This window comes from Hypanus sabinus, chromosome 12, assembly GCF_030144855.1.
Source record: "Hypanus sabinus isolate sHypSab1 chromosome 12, sHypSab1.hap1, whole genome shotgun sequence".
Taxonomy (NCBI): Eukaryota; Metazoa; Chordata; class Chondrichthyes; order Myliobatiformes; family Dasyatidae; genus Hypanus; species Hypanus sabinus.
In genome coordinates this window covers 98164633-98183282 of record NC_082717.1, presented here as the reverse complement: position 1 = coordinate 98183282, position 18650 = coordinate 98164633, and the positions used below count along the sequence as shown (strand labels likewise).

Below are 18650 nucleotides of genomic sequence, written 5' to 3'. Positions count from 1 at the left end.
CTAGATGCAGAAATATTGTTTCCAATGTTGGGGAAGTCCAGAACGAGGAGTCACAGTTTAAGGATAAAGGGGAAGCCTTTTAGGACTGAGATGAGGAAAAACTTCTTCACACAGAATCTGTGGAATTCTCTGCCACAGGAAACAGTTGAGGCTGGTTCATTGGCTATATTTAAGAGGAAGTTAGATGTGGCCCTTGTGGCTAAAGGGATCGGGGGTTTGGAGAGAAAGCAGGTACAGGGTTATGAGTTGGATGATCAGCCATGATCATACTGAATGGCGGTGCAGGCTCGAAGGGCCGAATGGCCTACTCCTGCACCTATTTTCTATGTTTCTATGTTTAATATACAAGAAGTCTGTTCAATTTTCTGATAATTGTTTAAAGTTAATTTATTGTCAAAGTCACTGTTTATTGTCACTGTATATGAGATTCATTTTCTACCATGTGTTCACTGTAAATTCAAAAAAAAAGTATAGGTGTCAATTTAGGCCATTTGGCCCATTGAGTCTGCTGTGCCATTTCATCATTGCGGATCCAATTTTCCTCTCAGCCCCATTCTCCTGCCAGATTTTATATCTCCCTCTATACTGATCACACACCCTCGATCCAGCCATTGACTGTGGTGTCATCAGCAGCAAACGTAACTATGGCATTGGAGCTGTGCTTAGCCTCGCGTTCATTAGTGTAAAATGAGGAGAGCAGTAGCCTTGTACTGATGGTGATTGTGGAGGAGATGTTGCCAATCTGAACTGACTGGGATTTGCAGGTGAGGAAGTTAAGGATTCAACTGCAGAAGGAAGTATTGAAGCCAAGGTCTTGAAGCCTACTGGTTAGTTTTGAATGGATGATAGTATTGAATACTGAGCTGTAGTTAATGAAAAGCATCCTGATGTATGGATTTTCACTGTCCAGATGTTGCAGGGTTGAGTGAAGAGCCAATGCTGTTGACCTGATAAGTTGGAGAGGATCCAAGTTGCTCCTCCGGCAAGAGTAGAGATGTTTCATCATCAATCCCTCAAAGCACTTCATCACAGTGGATGTAATTGCTTCTGAATGATAGTCATTGAGGCATGTTACCATGTTCTTCTTAGGCACTGATATAAAAGAACTCTTACTCTGCCAAACATAGAGTTAAGATATTGGTGAACCCTCCAGTCAGCTGACTAGCACAGGTTACTGAAGGATGCTCTCACGTTGGCCTGAGAGACCTGGAATCACAGGGTTGGCTGAGCTGTTGGAGTTTATGAAAGTGCCTCCATGTTCTGATGGTCAAAGCAAGTATAAAAGGTATTGAGCTCCGCTGAAAGCGTAACCTTGTCACCTGTGTCGCTTGATTTCACCTTGTAGGGAGTAACCTTGAGCTTGGTGGTGCATGCTCACTGGCTTTTGTATCTTCTGGCTGACGGGAGAGTAGAAAAGAAGGAATGTCTGGGGAGGATGGGGTCTTTAATTATGCTGGCTGCTTTACTACTGAAGCAGCAGAAAGTATGGACAGAGTCTAGAAAGAGGAGACTGGTTTCTGTGATGTGCTGAGCTGTGTCCACAACTCTCTCAGCTTCTTGTGGTCACGCGCAGAGCAGTTTCCATACCAAGCCTTTAGGCATCTAGATACTAGATAAAATGCCTTTGTGATTCATTGATTAAAAAATTAGTAAGGGTTCATGCTGAATTTCTTTGGCCTCTTGAGGAAGTGGGGGCATTACTGAGCTTTCTTGGCCGTGAGATAAATGTGATTGGACCAGGACACACTCTTGGTGATGTTTACCCTCTCAACCTCAACACTATTGACAGGAGCATGTGTACACCCCCGCCCTCCCCCCCCCCGAAGTTAATGACCAGATCTCGTTTTGCTGACATTGGGGAAAAGGTTCTTGTCATGACACCATGTTACTAAGGTCTCTGTCTCCTTTCTGTACTTTAACTTATTATTTGAGATATGACCCACTACGGTGTATTGTCTGCAAACTTGTAGATAGAGTTGGGCAAAATCTGGCCTCACTATTTTGAATGTACAGGGAGTGGAGTAGAAGATACATACTTGTGGGGCACCAGTATTGAGAGTAATCATGGTGAAGGTGTTGTTGCCTATACTTAGTGGTTCTAGACTGTTCGTCAGAAGGTCAAGGATCCATTTGAAAAGAGTCCCAGGTGTGGGAGTTTGGAGAAGAATTTCCTTGGAATCTTATTATTCAAGGCATCATCCCTGCAGAAGATGGCAGAGTTTGTCATCAAAATGTCAATTATAACTGATACCTATACCCGGCTGGAAGCCCAAGAAGAGTTTATTCGTCATGTACGCCAGGAAAGCATAGATCCTTTTCCAATAACCAGTTGTCTAGCGTAGGTATCTTTACTGGCCAAATGCTGCAGAACAGGTCCAGGGAGATGAAGTCTCCTGTAGACTTGTTTTAGTGGTAGGTAAATTGCAGTGTGTTGAAGTTAATGTGTGCAATATCAAAGATAAATGCTGTTTGCAAAGGACAGGATAGGTTGTAGTATAGCCCTATTAAACAATAACCTGCATCCAGAATGATTAAGGTGGTGAAATATCCCACGTGGCTTCACACAAGTCTGCAGGTTTGACACAAAATACACAAAGTAATAGAGACTTCTAGCTAAAAAATACATCAAAGTGGTAGAGTTTTCAGGAACAATTTAAAGGAAGGAGGAAAAATGTAGATATGAAGATGTAATCTGAAAGTCTTGGGCCTTGGCAGCTGAAGGCAAGGCCAATTAATAAATGATTTACAGTGTAGATGGGTCCTCTCCAGAAATTCCTTCTGCATAAGCCTATAGTTCAAAAAGTGGGTAAACCTCATTGTCAAGTTTATAATTGATTTGTCTGTTCCTTCTCAGTACCTTGTTACCAATGTTGAGCAAATGGTTATGGGTGTGTGTGTCTGCATGCACTGAAGACTTATGAGACAATCTCACAGATTCTGAGACAGGGTGTTATGTTGAAGTTGTGCAAGACATTGGTGAAGTCTAATTTGGAGTATCATGTGCAGTTTTGGTTACCTACCTATAGGAAAGATGTAAATAGGGTTGAAAGAGTACAGAGAGTTTATAAAATCTTGCCATCCCTGGAGGGCCTGAGTTATAGGGAAAGACTGAATAAGTTAGGATTTTATTCCTTGGAACATAGAAGATTGAGTGGAGATTTAACAGAGGGGTGAAGAGAGGGTAAATGCAAGCGGGCTTTTTCTACTGAGGTTGGGTGAGACTGCAACTAGAGGTTGTGGGTTAAGGGTGAAAGGTGAAAATTTTAAAGTGGAACATGAGGGGAATCTTCTTCACCCAGGGGGTTGTGATAGTGTAGAATAAGCTGCCAGTGCAAGTGGTTCATGTAAGCTTGATTTCAGTGTTTAAGAGAAGTTTGGATAGGTACATGGATCGTTGGGGACAATGGTCCCAATGCAGGTTGATGGGACCAGGCAGTTTCAATGGCTTGGCATGGACTAGATGGGCCAAAGGGCCTGTTCCAGTGCTGTACTTTTCTAGGACTCTGTTCCTAACGCCTGTCAAAACAAACAAAAGATCCAGCTGCAGGTCTGTTCTGGATAGATGTCATCTCTAAGAATGGCTGTTAATAGTAGGCTGATTTTCCTGTGTATTAGGTATTTCTCATGATTGGCAAAGATTGTCCTTTTCTGCTGAGAGACCTGTTGGCCTCGCGAGAGCTGGCTACGGTGTTTGGACAAAATGTGGTAAGAGTGTGTTTTTTTTCATGCTGTTGTTTGCTGGTGAAGTAAAAGCAAGATTTTTTTTTCGCCTTCAACTAGGCATGCAGATATAAAGTGTGTATTAACTTTGCCTGACTGGCTTTAATACTCTGTGTGATGTGTCTATTAGCTTGTATTGCAGTAAATGATTGGTTTGTTTTGCTCAAATGCAGATGAATGTTCTGCGTGTGTTCCTGGGATCACCTCGAAGTTTAAATCTCCGCAATATCTTGTGGCATGGATTTGCAGCACCTGGAGAAATTCCACCCATGTAAGGATTTTATTTGATGTATGTTTTTGATGTAGGAAGCGAGTGTTGTTACTAAGGCCATCTGTAATAACTTGGAGGGTAGCAGAATTACTGACTGGACATTGTGCAAGCAGGCAGATTTTTATACCCTGAAACTTAACAATAAATGCAAGTGGATACAAGGGTTAAGAAGGCTGGGGGAGTGGTGTACTTTGCACAGAGTACAGCTGTATAAGACTTCATTTAGATCACACTACAACTTCAGGGCATTTCTGGTCACCAAACTTCAGGAAGGATATAGTAACTTTATAACATATAACCATATAACAATTACAGCACAGAAACAGGCCATCTTGGCCCTTCTAGTTCGTGCCGAACACTTTCTCTCACCTAGTCCCACTGGCCCACACTCAGCCCATAACCCTCCATTCCTTTCCTGTCCATATACCTATCTATATACCATATACCTATCCATATATAACTTTGTAGAGTTTTCCAGCATGTCGCCTGAGTTGGAGAGTATTAGCTATAAGGGCTGGTCGCATAAAGTTGGATAGTTTTCTCTGGAGCATCAGGGTCTGAGGGCCTCTTGACCTGATAAAAGCATTTAGAATTGAGAAGTGAAGATAGAGTCTGAATTTTTAGAAATGAGTAATTCCGAACTCAGCTACTGGGGGTTTAGAGCTGATGTTCCCAAAAGGATACCTGAGGGGTTGAAGACACTGATCCAGATGAAGAGGAACTGGTAGAACAGTGAGCAGTGGGTCTGATATAATTTCAGATTCAGATTGATTAATTTATCACATGGACATCAAAGCATACAGTGAAATGTGTTAACAACCATCACATCCTAGGAATGTGCTGGGGGATGCCTGCAAGTGTCACCACTCATTCCAGCACCAGCAAAGCATGCCCACTATGTTCAGAACACAAGCAACAGCAACATCAAAAATAAACCAGCAGCAAACCAAGACCCTTTCCTTTCTTCCTCCCACCCACTCACATACAGATAGGCCTCCAGTGGACTGGCAAACATTGGGCCTCCAACTTCCCCAGTGGACTTGCTGACCCAGAGATCTGGCCATTTAGCCTTGACTCACCGACTTTGGTCTTCAACATTCGGGTTTTGATCTACATTATCGACCCCAGTACTCAACAATGATGGGGCCCAAACTCTGGACTTGCCAACCTAGGGTGTCACCAGCCCTCATTTTAACATGATGTACTGCCAGTACAGTGCTATTTTAAAAATCTGAAATAAAACTCGTTTTTTTTTGTTCTGGTGCTGAATTTATGATATGGAAAGCACCCTGTGACCTACTCAAGGAAAACCAGGAACACGTTAAGTGCTAGGGAATCTGGGCTCTTGGACACCTTTGATGCCAATGGAAGGGAATTCATGGATGGAACTTGGATAAATATATACCCTAAGTTTCCATAAATCAGAATCAGGTTTATCATCACTGGCATGTTTTGTGAAATTTGTTAACTTAGTAGCAGCAGTTCAATGCAATACATAATATAGAAGAGAGAAAAATATAAGTAAATCAATTACACTATATGTGTATTGAATAGATTTTTTAAAAGTGCAAAAAATGGAAATACCGTATATTTAAAAAATGTGAGGGAGCGTCCAAGGGTTCAATGTCCATTTAGGAATCAGATGGCAGAGGGGAAGAAGCTGTTCCTGAATCAGTGAGTGTCTGCCTTCGGGCTTCTGCACCTCCTACCTGCTGGTAACAGTGAGAAAAGGGCATGCCCTGGGTGCTGGAGGTCCTTAATAATGGACGCTGCCTTTCTGAGACATCACTCTCTGAAGGTGTCCTGGGTACTTCATAGGCTAATGCCCAAGATGAAGCAGATCAGATTTACAACCATTAGAACCGTAGAACATTACAGCACAGAAACAGACCTTTTGGCCCTTCTTGGCTGTGCTGAACCATTTTTATGCCTAGTCCCACTGACCTGCACCTGGACCATATCCCTCCATACAAGGCACAGAATTCAATTTTTAAAGTGCCTGCTGATCACAAAGAAAAAAAAATCATTCATGGATTTGCCAAGATCGTCACTGTTGAAAATCTTAACATGCTGAACGGCTGCATCATATGTGTGATGAACAAGTGTAAGACAAAGACTGGTTATTGGTAGTGTACAGATTCAGAATTGGGAATGATGGTGATCCCAGGCTTTCTCATTATATATTCCAAAAGATGAAACACTTCCTGCCCCAGATAAAGGGTACTCAACCTGTACTTGAAACTACGTCTGTGGTACATCCTCCAGTTATGATGAAATGTTTACATCGTGTTGTGTACATAAGCTCCTGATCTAAAATCTCCAACACTTTTATTGCTCTTTGTTCTAATTTTTTAAAGTCACATTGATAGCATGCTGCTAAGTATGCCCACAGAAAAAGAATCTCAGGGTTGTATGTGTTGACATGTATGTACTCCGATAATATGTTTTACTTTGAACATTTAAGACGAGTACGAGTTTCATTGTTGTTCCATTATCCCTAGGTACACTTCTATGCTGCTGTTGCTGACAGCTGGTTTAGGGCAGATACTGCAGACAGAATCCATGCCCCTACATCGACCTTATTTCAGATTGACACAATTGGAAGAACTTGCTGTATTTCCTGGTAAGCAACACAAATTGAAGCAGGAAATTAGTTTTGGAACTCTTTGTTGAGCTGGTGAAGGGGAAGGATGTCAGATGGGGAATGCTCCGGTCTTCCTGAGACACAGGACGGTTCAGCACAGACACAGACCCTTCTGCCTGTCTGGTTCACGCCCAGTCCCATTAACCTGCACCCAGACCAGAGCCCTCCATACCCCTTCCCATGTAGCTGTCCAAATTTCTCTTAAATGTTGAAATCGTTGCTGCATCCGCCATTTCTGCTGGCAGCTCGTTCCACACTCTCAATACCTCCTGAGGGAAAAAGTTCCCCCTCCTGTTCTCCTTGAACATTTCACCTTTTACCCTGAACCCATGATTCTCATCCTAGTTCCAACCTCAATAGAAAAAGCCTGCTTGCATTTACCCTATCTATATTCCTCATAATTTTGTGTATCTCTATTAAATTTCAAACTTTCTCTACTGGGAGCAGGTACTTTTCAGTTTGTGGGTGGCCATGTAAGTAATTTATTTACAGAAATCGCTGACTCCTTCAGCAGCACTAAGTGACAGCGTCTTCTGATCAGTAATGGGTGTGTAATGTAGTTGGAATGATTGTGGCTCATTATCCTGTGAGTACACTTGAGAGAAATGGCCACTTGGTGGCAGTAATATTGGCCTACTTACAGGAGAAATGGAAAACTTTCAGCAGTATCATAGGCACATGCATCTGGAGTTCAAAGTCCATTTACTATCAATGAACATATCACCAAATGCTATCCTGTAATGCATTTTCTTGTAGGCATATACAGGGAAATTAAGAAATACATTAGAATATATGAAAAAAATCTATACTTAACAAGATTTTAAACAAAAATCTGACAAACATAAAATGTGCAAAAGAGGAGAAATCATGCAAATAATTTTTAAAATGTACATAAATAACACTGAGTTATGGAGTTGTTGAAATGAGTTTACAGACTGTGGAATTAGTTCAGTATTGAGGTGAGTGAAGTTCTCCAGACAAGTTCCTGAACCTGGTGGTGTCAGACCTAAGACTCCTGTATTTCCTTCCTGATTGCAGCAGTGAGAAGACCACATGTCCTGGATGGTGGGGGCCCTTGATGATGTTGCTGCCTTCTTGTGGCAGCTCTCCTTTTTTTAAAATAAATTTTTTAATTGAGTTTTCAAATGGTTACAGAAAGAAAAAAATTATCAACCCTTCCCCCCTCCCCTTAACCCCTCCCCCCTAACATATCCCTGTAGAAGGAGAAAAAGAAAGAAAGAAAGAATGAATGCCTGGACATCGGAAGATCCTCACATGCTCCATGGAGTTCATAATAGCTTTAGTATATATATTTATCTCTTTCCCCAAATAACCAATAATTTTATCTTTGGAGCACCTATATATTTAATCCTATCTTTTGTAAATAATGGCGCCAAATTCTCAGAAATATTTCATATATATCTCATAAATTATAAGTAATTTTTTCAAATGGAATGCAGCTAAAAGCTGTATCTATTTTCATTTTCTTAATGTATGTTAAAATTCTTTTTCTTTTCACCGGTCCATTAAGCCCATTAACATTAAAACTTAAAAAATTTAGTAAATTAGTCATTATTTTTAACAGGGTTACTCCAGTCTATAGTAATACCTAACTTTTCAACTTTCGTAGTACCTTGGGGAATCTTTTTAAAATTCTCCATGTTGCTATGTGTCTCCCCACCCCCCGATTGTCCAGGCAAAGAAAGAAAGATTAAAGAAAAATAGATTATAAAAGAAAAAAATAACAAAATGCCCCCCTACTAATATTGTGAATAAAAAAAGAACACAACATTACCCCCCTCCGTTGTACGGGTCATGGCAATCGCCATGATTACACACGTGAATCCCGTAGCAATTGATCCGAAGTTCCCGCAGCTCCCCGTAACATAGAAAAGTATATATAAGAGAAGAAAAAATAATATCACTACTCTCGATTAATATTTCTCAAATTTTTACCTTTCTCCCCCTGTATCATATAATTAAGAATATATTTAAATATTCTTCTGTCCTTAAACATCCATCAACTCCATTCACTGTCCCTGTCTTCATCTTTAATCCGTTTCACTTTTAAATCTTTGGCTGTGGTTAGCGAATATTTGGGAGTTCTTGTGCAAATTCTTCCGCATCCCGATAATCAGTAAAAGATCTTCTTTTTCCGTCATCCAAAAAAATTATCAGGGTTGCTGGATGGCGCAATATAAATTTAGAACCCTTTTCCCATTAAACTTTTTTCACTGGGTTTAATTCCTTCTTTCTCTTCAAAAGCTCATAACTTATATCAGGATAGAAAAGAACTGTTTTCCCTTCTATCATCAATGGCCCATTTCTCTTTCTGGCACGTTGGGCAGCCACCTTCAGGATCTTTTTTTTATCTTGATATCTTAAGCATTTTATCAAGATTGATCATGGGTTTTGATCAACTTGAAGTCTTGATCTTAAGGCTCTGTGAGCCCTTTCAATTTCAATTAACTGGGCTCCTTCTTCCATTTCCAAAATTTCCAGAATCCATTTAAAAAAAAATTATTGGATCCTCTCCATCTATACCTTCTTTAAGTCCAACAATCTTAATATTATTTTGTCTGATAAAATTTTCAAGTACATCCACTTTTTCCAACAACCGTTTTCTTTCTGATGTCCAGGCAGAAATATTATCTTCCATTTTATTCACTCTATCAGTGGTGTCTCTCATTGTTTCTTCCAAGTTTTTAATTTTCTTGTCCATTTTGTCCTGTCTTTTCATCATTTTATCAAACATAACCTTCATATTTTTTAAAATTTTTTATTACTTTTAATGCTTTTAATTCATGCATTATTTGCACCAAAGATTTTTTTTATGTCTCCAATATCACCTCCAACCTCTTCCTGTTGCTCTTCTTTGTTTGTCTCTTCATCTTCGTCTGATTTATCCAGAGAACCTTGATTCCACCTCATATTCACTTTCACTTTCAGTTCCGATCATAGCTGGGATTTGTAGTTTTGTTTGCTCGTGTTTGCGCATGCCCCTTCCTTCACGCATGCGCAATTCCTGTTGCTCTTTTTTTTGGAAACGGTTGATGTTGCCGCAGTTTCCTTTTCTGTATCGCCAGAGGTAAAATGCACTTGAGCCCAAGGCTCTTTCATGGCAGCTGGCCTTGATTCTTTTCCAACTTGTGTTGTCTTCAAAGTAGTAGTTTTCTTCTGTTTTTGTTTAGGAGACACATCTGAAGACAATCCTGAGTAGTTTATAAGTAATCTTAAAAAAGTATTTACTAACTTTTCTTCACTTAAACATTATTTTACTGATTTTTTATGGGAGAGCTGTATTTCCACGTCTCGGTCCTACGTCATCACGGTCGTCCCCCGTGGCAGCTCTCCTTGTAGATGTGCTCAGTGGTGGTGAGGGTTTTGCCTGTGATGGACTGGGCTGTATCATTCATCGTGCATCTCTAGAAGTTTAGACATTCACAAGAGAAGAAAGCTGGCATTTTCAAGATTCAAGATTCAAGATTCAAAAATTTTATTGTCATTCTAACCATACATCAGCTCTGCAGGGCAGAATGAGACAGTGTTTCCCAGGAGCGTTTCATGTGGACCATGAAGGAGCCAACACAATTAGGTACTATCAGTTTGATAACGCCCATACACGTAATTTATTTACAGGAAGTTGGAGCATAAAGAGACACAAGTTGGCTCTTTGAGTGAGCGAGAGAGAGAGAGAGAGAGATGTAATTGGTCCCTAGTGTAATCTGCAAATATTTCTTGTTGTGCCCACACATATTAAATTTCCAGATTTTCTCTCAGCCTGTTGGTCTTTTTAAAGAGCTGTTTCTAATTAGGACATACTTCGTGAGCTCTTGAGATTTTGCCATGACCATCATGTTTTTTAACATGTTTCTTGTTTGCTGTGGAATACTATCACTTGGACAAGACTGAACTATCAAGAAAGCAATTTTCAAGTAGCCAGACATTCTCAGACAAAAAAATCTGGTACAACTGTATTGTATAATACCTTCTCCAAGGATTGTTGCTTTGTTGTGGTGGAGAGGCTTGTAAGTTCCTGAGATCCTGAGAGTTATGCCTTCTGGTGCTTAGGTCCTGGTAATGACCCCCATGGTGGTAAGGTCAGGGGGAGGTTCCAGACAAAGAGCGATCCAACCAAGACCTCAGCAGTGGAGCTGGTGGAATAGGATGACAGATGAATTACAACAGGAGTTAGTAAAGGCATGTAAAAAGGGCAACATTATAATAGTTATGGGGATTTCAATATGCAGGTAGATTGGGAAAATCAGGTTGGTACTGAATCTCGAGAGGGAATTTATAGAATGCTTATGAGATGGCTTTTTTAGAGCATGTTGTGGTTGAGCCACTTGGGGAAAGGTAATTCTGGATTGGGTGTTGTGTATTGATTAGGGAGCTTAAGGTGAAGGAGGCAGTGATTGTAATCTGATGGAATTCACTCTGCAGTTTAAAAGGGAGAAGATAAAGTCAGATGTATCAGTATTACAGCAGAGTGAAGGGAATTAGAGAGGCATGAGAGAGGAGTTGGTCAAAGTTGATTGGAAGGGGGACATAGCAAGGATGATGACAGAACAGCAATGGCTAGAGTTTCTGCGGGCAGTTTGGAAGGCACAGGGTAGAGGCAACCTGGCTGAAGTCAGAAACAGCATAAAAGCAAAGGAGAAGGGGATATATTATAGCAAAAACCAGTGGGCAGTTAGATAATTGGGAAATTTTTAACTGCCAATAGAAGACAACTAAAAAGCCATAAGGCAAGAAAAGATGAAATATGAAGGTAAGCAAGCCAGTAAGAGGATACCAGAAGTTTTTTTTCTGATACTTAAAGAGTAAATCAGAGGGGAGAGTGGATATCGGACCACTGGAAAATGATGGTGCAGGGAGAGTAATGGGAGACAAAGAAATGGTGGACAAACTTGAGTATTTTGCATCATGAAAGACACTAGCAGTATGCCAGAAATTAATTTCAGAAACAGTACTTCAATAAAAGTGATGTGATCCAGTTGTCTACCACAATTGCTGGTACACATTCAAAATCTAGCACTGTGCTGGGACTCGAATTTTCCTGCCAGACACCTAGCAGACCTTTTACACGACCCTGAGGCTGTCTCCCTATTAGCTGCCGATAATGTGCAGTTCAGCAAAAGGTGTTGAAAATATTCCTAAAATGCATTTTCTGAAGTCACAAGAGTGAATTACCATGGTGTCCAGATGGTGTCAGAAGACCAGGCTTGATTTGCTATACATAATGCAAGCCTATTCATCCTCTGCCATTCTTGTTAATCCAGCCTGTATAAGATTTATGATGGTACTAGACTAGCAGATTTTCCAATTCATCAATGTTGTTTGAACTGGTACTCAATTTGCTACTTTCAGAAAATGTTACCCAGCATCTGGTAAGCTTCACAGGAGCATAGCAATCAGTAGTTGGCGAGCCAGAGGCAGACCATCAGGATTGGAATAAGACATAGGAGCAGAAGTAGGGCATTCAGCCCATCAAGTGCTCCACCATTCCATCATGGCTGATTTATTTTCCCTCTCAACCCCATTCTTCTGCCTTCTCTCCGTATCCTTTGATACTCTGACTAATCAAGAACCTATCAGCCTCTGCATTAAATATACCCAATGACTTGGCTTGCACAGCCTTCGGTGGCAATGAATTCCACAGATTCACCACCCTCTGGCTAAAGAAATTCCTCCTCATCTCTGTTCTAAAGGGAATTCATTCTATTCTTTATAAAATGACTTCGTTCATTCTATATAAATTTACATGGAATAATTACTAACCTTTCTTTTGTTGCAAGTGAAGAAAATTGCTTTTCATTTCAAGCAGTAAAGTAGGGTATTGAAGATTTCTCTGCTAGCAAAATGATCTGAAATACAGATGTAAAATTCTTTGTTGTTTTTCCTAAAACAGATATTAATGAGGAAGCTATTGCTTTGGCCGAAGACTTCATTGGTAAATCTGGTTTTGTAGTGGAGATCATGCGACCTTACTGGAGAGAGGCGCTTGAAGCTTACAGAAATCAAAGGTAAGTTTGAAATTTATTGTACATTTATACAAAATGTGAATTGTGTCGTTTATTGCTTATTGTGTAAGGATCATTTCTTGGGAAAAAAACACATCAAAAGCAGGAAGACAAAATCTGATTTTTGCTGCACTGGCACTAGTCCTATTGATAAGATTTTTAAACTGGAGTGCCGTCTTCTCTGCCAAGCAGGCATGAGCTATTCAGTGACTGTAGTTGAGATAATGGCAACATAGTAGTTAGCGTGATGCTATTCCAACTCGGGTTGTCAGAGTTCGGAGTTCAATTCTAGTGCTGTTTGTAGGGAGTTGGTACATCCTGACTATGAACCATGTGGGTTTCCTCCTAGGTTCCAAAGATGTGCCATTTAATAGGTTAATTGGTCATTGTAAATTGTCCTGTAATTAGGCTAGTGCTCAATAGGTGGGTTGCTGGGCAGCGTGACTCGGGCTGGAAGGGCCAGTTCTGTGATATACCTCTAATAAATAAAATTGGGAAATTCTTCCAAATATAGACATTTAAAAAAAATCTTGTTATTATCATTGCCCTTTCAAATAAAGCTGTAAAGCTTGTTTGTCTATTAAGCTTCTGTAGAACATACCAAGGTTGTGAAAGCCTCTATAGTTATAAAGTAAATAGAGTGACGATATCCCTGTAGTCACTGAGCTGGATGTGGGACATATGACTTGCATTGAAGCGTCTGTTGTGCACCAAGCAGTCAAACAACTCATAAAACAGAGACACAAGGTGCTGGAATCTGGAGCAACAATCTGTTGGAAAACTTCAGTGGTCAAGCAGCATCTGTTGCAGTGTAGGGGGTGGAAGGAGGAATAGTCAATGTCTTGGTCCTGTTCAGGGTCTCAACCTGAAATGCTGACATTTCCTCTCCAGCTCAGTGGCATTATACTATTGCATTTTTAACGACATGTCATATGCACTTTATGTCAACTTGTACATCTATAGAATACTCTTTTAAAATCTGTTAATATTAATTTAAGTGTTATTCCACGTGTGTGTGTATATACACACACACACACACACACACACACACACACACACACACACGCACAATAAGATACTGTTTCCACTTCACAAATGCCCCCTCACCTGCTGTGTTTCTCCAGTAGATGGGTTTGTTACTCATGTTCAGATTTATTTTCATTCAACTGTACACATGTGTACAACAAAATGAAACAACGTTCCCCAGGGACCAAGATGCAAAATGCAGTACATGTATCACAAACACCACATAAAATAATATTAAAACAGTCATACATACAAATAAAAAAAGTATTCTGTAGATGTGGAAGCTGATGTAAAGTGCAAAAATTATATATAATTAAATATACAACTGTATAATGCTACTGGCACTGTCATAAATAAAGTGTACTGGGTAGTAACAGTGTGTTCAGAGTATCACAGTCTGGGGGAACAATCTATTTAAAATGGGGTAACCAAGATTGTATTCCAACACAGAAGGATAGATTGCTGGCAGGGCACTAATAGTCCCACTGTGGAACAGAAAATCTGAAGAGCAGCATCTACTGTCTTCTCTGTATGTAGACAGCTGTGCAGCAAGCTACGCAGCTTCGCAAAAATCACCCAATAGAAGCTTTCCGCTGTAGTTTTTTTCTGTGAAACTGCGGAGAATTAAATAAAATATGTATTAAATTCAATAGAAATCATTGTGCACCTGAATATACTAATAACATTGATTACTCTCACAACTGGCGTTAAACAAGGTAGTACACGTGCACTGCACTCCATAACTACATAGTGTAAGCAAGAGTAAAACTCGTGTCGCAATGATAAACTTAAACATAATCCTTCCTTCAAAATATATTTACTAAATGTTTACCAATATTACCAAAAACTCAAGACTCACAGATATTGCTATTTTAAGGGCAAATAAACATAGTCAGGAAATGATATAACACGACAGTTTATGTATAGGAAGTGATGTTTATGCAAAATGAACTGTGCCTGTAGAGGCAAGAATACAGCATTTCCAACAGGCAATGCATGGAATAATATTAAATATGTAGAAGGAAATATAGAACTCAAGAGATTCTGCAAATGTTGGAAATCCAGAGTAGCACACAGAATTCTGGAGGAACTCAGCAGGTCAGGCAGCATCCATAGAGAGTAATAAACAGTTACCATTTTCAGCTGAGACTCATGGCCTGAAATAATGGCTTTTTTTGTTCCTCTCCATAGTGCTGCCTGGCCTGCCATATAACCATATAACAATTACAGCACGGAAACAGGCCAACTCAGCCCTTCTAGTCCGTGCCGAACACTCACTGTCACCTAGTCCCACTGACCCGCACTCAGCCCATAACTCTCCATTCCTTTCTATATACCTATCCAATTTTGCTTTAAATGACAATATTGAACCTGCCTCTACCACTTCTACTGGAAGCTCATTCCACACAGTAAAGAAATTCCCCCTCATGTTACCCTTAAACTTTTGCCCACTAAGTCTCAACTCATGTCCTCTTGTTTGAATCTCCCCTACTCTCAATGGAAAAAGCCTATCCACGTCAACCCTATCTATCCTCCTCATAATTTTAAATACCTCTATCGTCCCCCCTCAACCTTCTACACTCCAAAGAATAAAGACTTAACTTGTTCAATCTTTTCCTGTAACTTAGGTGCTGAAACCCAGGTAATATTCTAGTAAATCTTCTCTGTACTCTCTATCTTGTTGACATCTTTCCTATAATTCGGTGACCAGAACCGTACACAATACTCCAAATTTGGCCTTACTAATGCCTTGTACAATTTTAACATTACATCCCAACTCCTATACTCAATGCTCTGATTTATAAAGGCCAACATACCAAAAGCTTTCTTCACCACCCTATCCACATGAGGTTCCACCTTCAGGGAACTATGCACCATTATTCCTAGATCACTCTGTTCTACTGCATTCTTCAATGCCCTACCATTTACCATGTATGTCCTATTTGGATTATTCCTACCAAAATGTAGCACCTCACATTTATCAGCATTAAACTCCATCTGCCATCGCTCAGCCCACTCTTCTAACTGGCCTAAATCTCTTTGCAAACTTTGAAAACCTACTTCGTTATCCACAATGCCACCTTCCTTAGTATCATCTGCATTCTTGCTAATCCAATTTACCACCCCATCATCCAGATCATTAATGTATATGACAAACAACACTGGACCCAGTACAGATCCATGAGGCACACCACTAGTCACCGGCCTCCAACCTGACAAACAGTTATCTACCACTGCTCTCTGGCATCTCCCATTCAGCCACTGTTGAATCTATTTTACTACTTTAATATTAATACCTAACAATTGAACCTTCTTAACCTTCCATGCAGAACCTTGTCAAAGGCCTTACTGAAGTCCATATAGACAACATCCACTGCTTTACCCTCATCAACTTTCAGCAACTCATCAACTGTCGAGTTGCTTAAAGAAAAATTGAATCTGCTAGTTAGTTGCTCTAAAATTTGACCTTTAAATTCAGAAGGCAATGCTCAGTCATTTCGTAGGGTGGGTGGGAGTGAGGAGAATGTGAAAACTAATTTCTTATTTTCTAGATTACCATTTTTTAAAAATATCCTCATCTAGTTCACCTGTGTCATTCAGGGCCCTTATCCACTCTGTCAAGAGTGACCACAGATCCAGAGCAATGGAGTTGACTCATTGCCCCTGAAATGTTGTGGCAAGCTGTCAGTAATTGAAAACAAAAACTGCATCTGTTGGAAATCTGAAATCAAAGCAGAAAATTCTGGAAATGTTCAGGAGATCCAGTAGTTTCTATGGTCCTCAAATTGTAACTTTTAAGACTTTCTTCCTGACCTGATAACTATTTATAGCTTTGGTTTTCATAGGAAAACCATTGGTCCTCCATTCAGTTCACTTTCTGCCCTTGCCTATACTTTCAAGTAATGGACTCTGGCCATGATACGGGGAGACCTATTGCCAAGAGCTCCAAGTTCTTCTCTGCTGCATCATCCAATCTGAACATTATGAAAAGTGAAATGACTTATTTTTTAAGGTGACCCGAAGAGAGTTTAGGGGGTTGTCAGAAATAGTTTTCCTGCACAGTATGTGGTAGGTACTTGGAATGGGCAAGGTGGTAGAGATTGGTACATTAGGGACATTTAAGAGCCTCGTAGTTTGGTACATGGATGAAAGAAGGACATCGGCTGCGTAATAGGAAAGAGTTACGTTGACCTTGGAGTAGGATAAAATGGTATAACATCGTGGTGGACCGACAGGCTTGTGCTTGCTATGTTCTATTTCAAGGCAAGGCTTTGTCAAATACAGAAACTGCAACTTTTTGGCCATTCTAGCTATGTATCACATGATCACAAATAATATAGGAAGCATTTCTTTTTGCCAGGGCATTATTCAGTCCATAGTGAGCTGATACTTGTTTCCACAGGTATGCGGACTGTGTAATACTACTGCTACCTCAGCTGGAAACTGGACTCCGCAAGCTTTTCACAGTAGTTAATAATTGTCCCAATAGGCTTCTAACCGCAGAGGTAAATACATTCATATTTGTGGAGCTTAGGACAAATCAGTTAAATGTCAGGATATTTACACAGGAGTGAGAGCAATTCAAGAGCTGTCTATTGGTTGCATTGTGCTTGTGGCTTGTTATTTAAATACATGAACTTAGAGTCGTACAGCATTACAGCACAGAAACAGGTCCTTAAGCCTTTCTAGTTCATGCTGAACTGTCTAGTCCCATTGACTCAGACTGTAGTCCCTCCTCATACCTCTCCCATTCATGTACTTAACCAAATTTCTCTTAAGTGTTGCAAATGAACCTCCATCCACTTCTGCTGGCAGCTCGTTCCACACTCATATCACCCTCTGAATGAAGAAATTCCCCCTCAGAGCACTCTGAGCTGTAATAGAGCCATATTAATGCTACCAAGGCACCCAAATTCCAACATCCCGCTTACCTGGTTTCATTTAGCTCAATGGAGCTATATATTTGGTTTGGCTTGCTTTATTTTTCTTTATCCTGTTTTGTTTTCTTGGTCTATAGAGGTAGATGAACAAGTAGATTGAGGTGTAAATCTGTGATTGCTTACTGTATGTATTGACATGTGAAGTCAACTATGCATTCAGAAGATGGAGGGGGTTAACAGTGCTTATGATTATACACGTGATGGGCTGTTAGTCTATTACCAAGCTACATATAGCCACAAGGATGTTGGGGGAGGTGTGAAAGGAGGCTGTGAAACTCTGCAGTCCATCATCCCTATCCAGAACCCATTTGGTGTTAGTGTGCCTCTAGGAACAGGGTAAAGATTCTCTCATGGAGACATCTGAAACAGGATAGCTGGAAGGAAGAGGAAGGTTTTAAAGTAAAAGAAAATGCTTTATGTAATAGAAATGTGAGACATAATCAAGAAATTCTGAGCTGGTCAGGGTAGTATCTGCTAGAAAAACAGTTATTGTTTCTTATCCAGTTAAACTACTTCCTAAGTATTCCACCATTTTTCTATTTCAAAGTATAATTGCACATTTGGTTTGTGAATCTCTCTGTACCTGATTTTTTTTTTGTATTTAGAGAATCTGATGTTTTGGTTGATGTGTGACATATTTATTGTGTAACTCCCCGGGTCGCCTCAGGCTCGCTCAGCTCGTTCTCGTTTAGGGGGAGCAGCCTTCGGCCCCGCCAAACTGGGTAATCAGCTGGTGTGGATGCTGTGTGATGTCCCCGCCTCGCCCAAAAACAGACAGTACACCATATGCAATTAAATGAGTACAATTTATAAAGGTTACTATAACTAAGTGATTAATAACGATACAGTATATATGAAGAGAAAATTAAAGAAAAGGCGCCAAACTTATCAAAGTCCAAACCACTTCGTGCACAGCCGTTGGAGCTCAGTTTCTGAAGTCTTCTGGCCACCATTCTATCCCCTCCGAACTCCTCGACTCGCAGCTCAGGACCCTCCGAACTCCTCGGACTCTCCAAACAGCTCAG

The 18650-nt window shown here is 40.3% G+C and overlaps 1 protein-coding gene across 2 annotated transcripts in view; it reads left to right on the top strand.

The window, feature by feature from the left end:
• LOC132403171 (endoplasmic reticulum membrane-associated RNA degradation protein-like) overlaps nt 1-18650 on the top strand; it is a 70669-nt gene that overhangs the window by 29091 nt on the left and 22928 nt on the right. For both annotated transcript variants that reach the window (XM_059986527.1, XM_059986526.1), the window contains exons 5-9: nt 3616-3705; nt 3894-3991; nt 6493-6614; nt 12547-12661; nt 17088-17190. In XM_059986527.1, coding sequence (XP_059842510.1) covers nt 3616-3705; nt 3894-3991; nt 6493-6614; nt 12547-12661; nt 17088-17190 — 528 coding nt within the window. The remainder of the gene's footprint in view (nt 1-3615; nt 3706-3893; nt 3992-6492; nt 6615-12546; nt 12662-17087; nt 17191-18650) is intronic.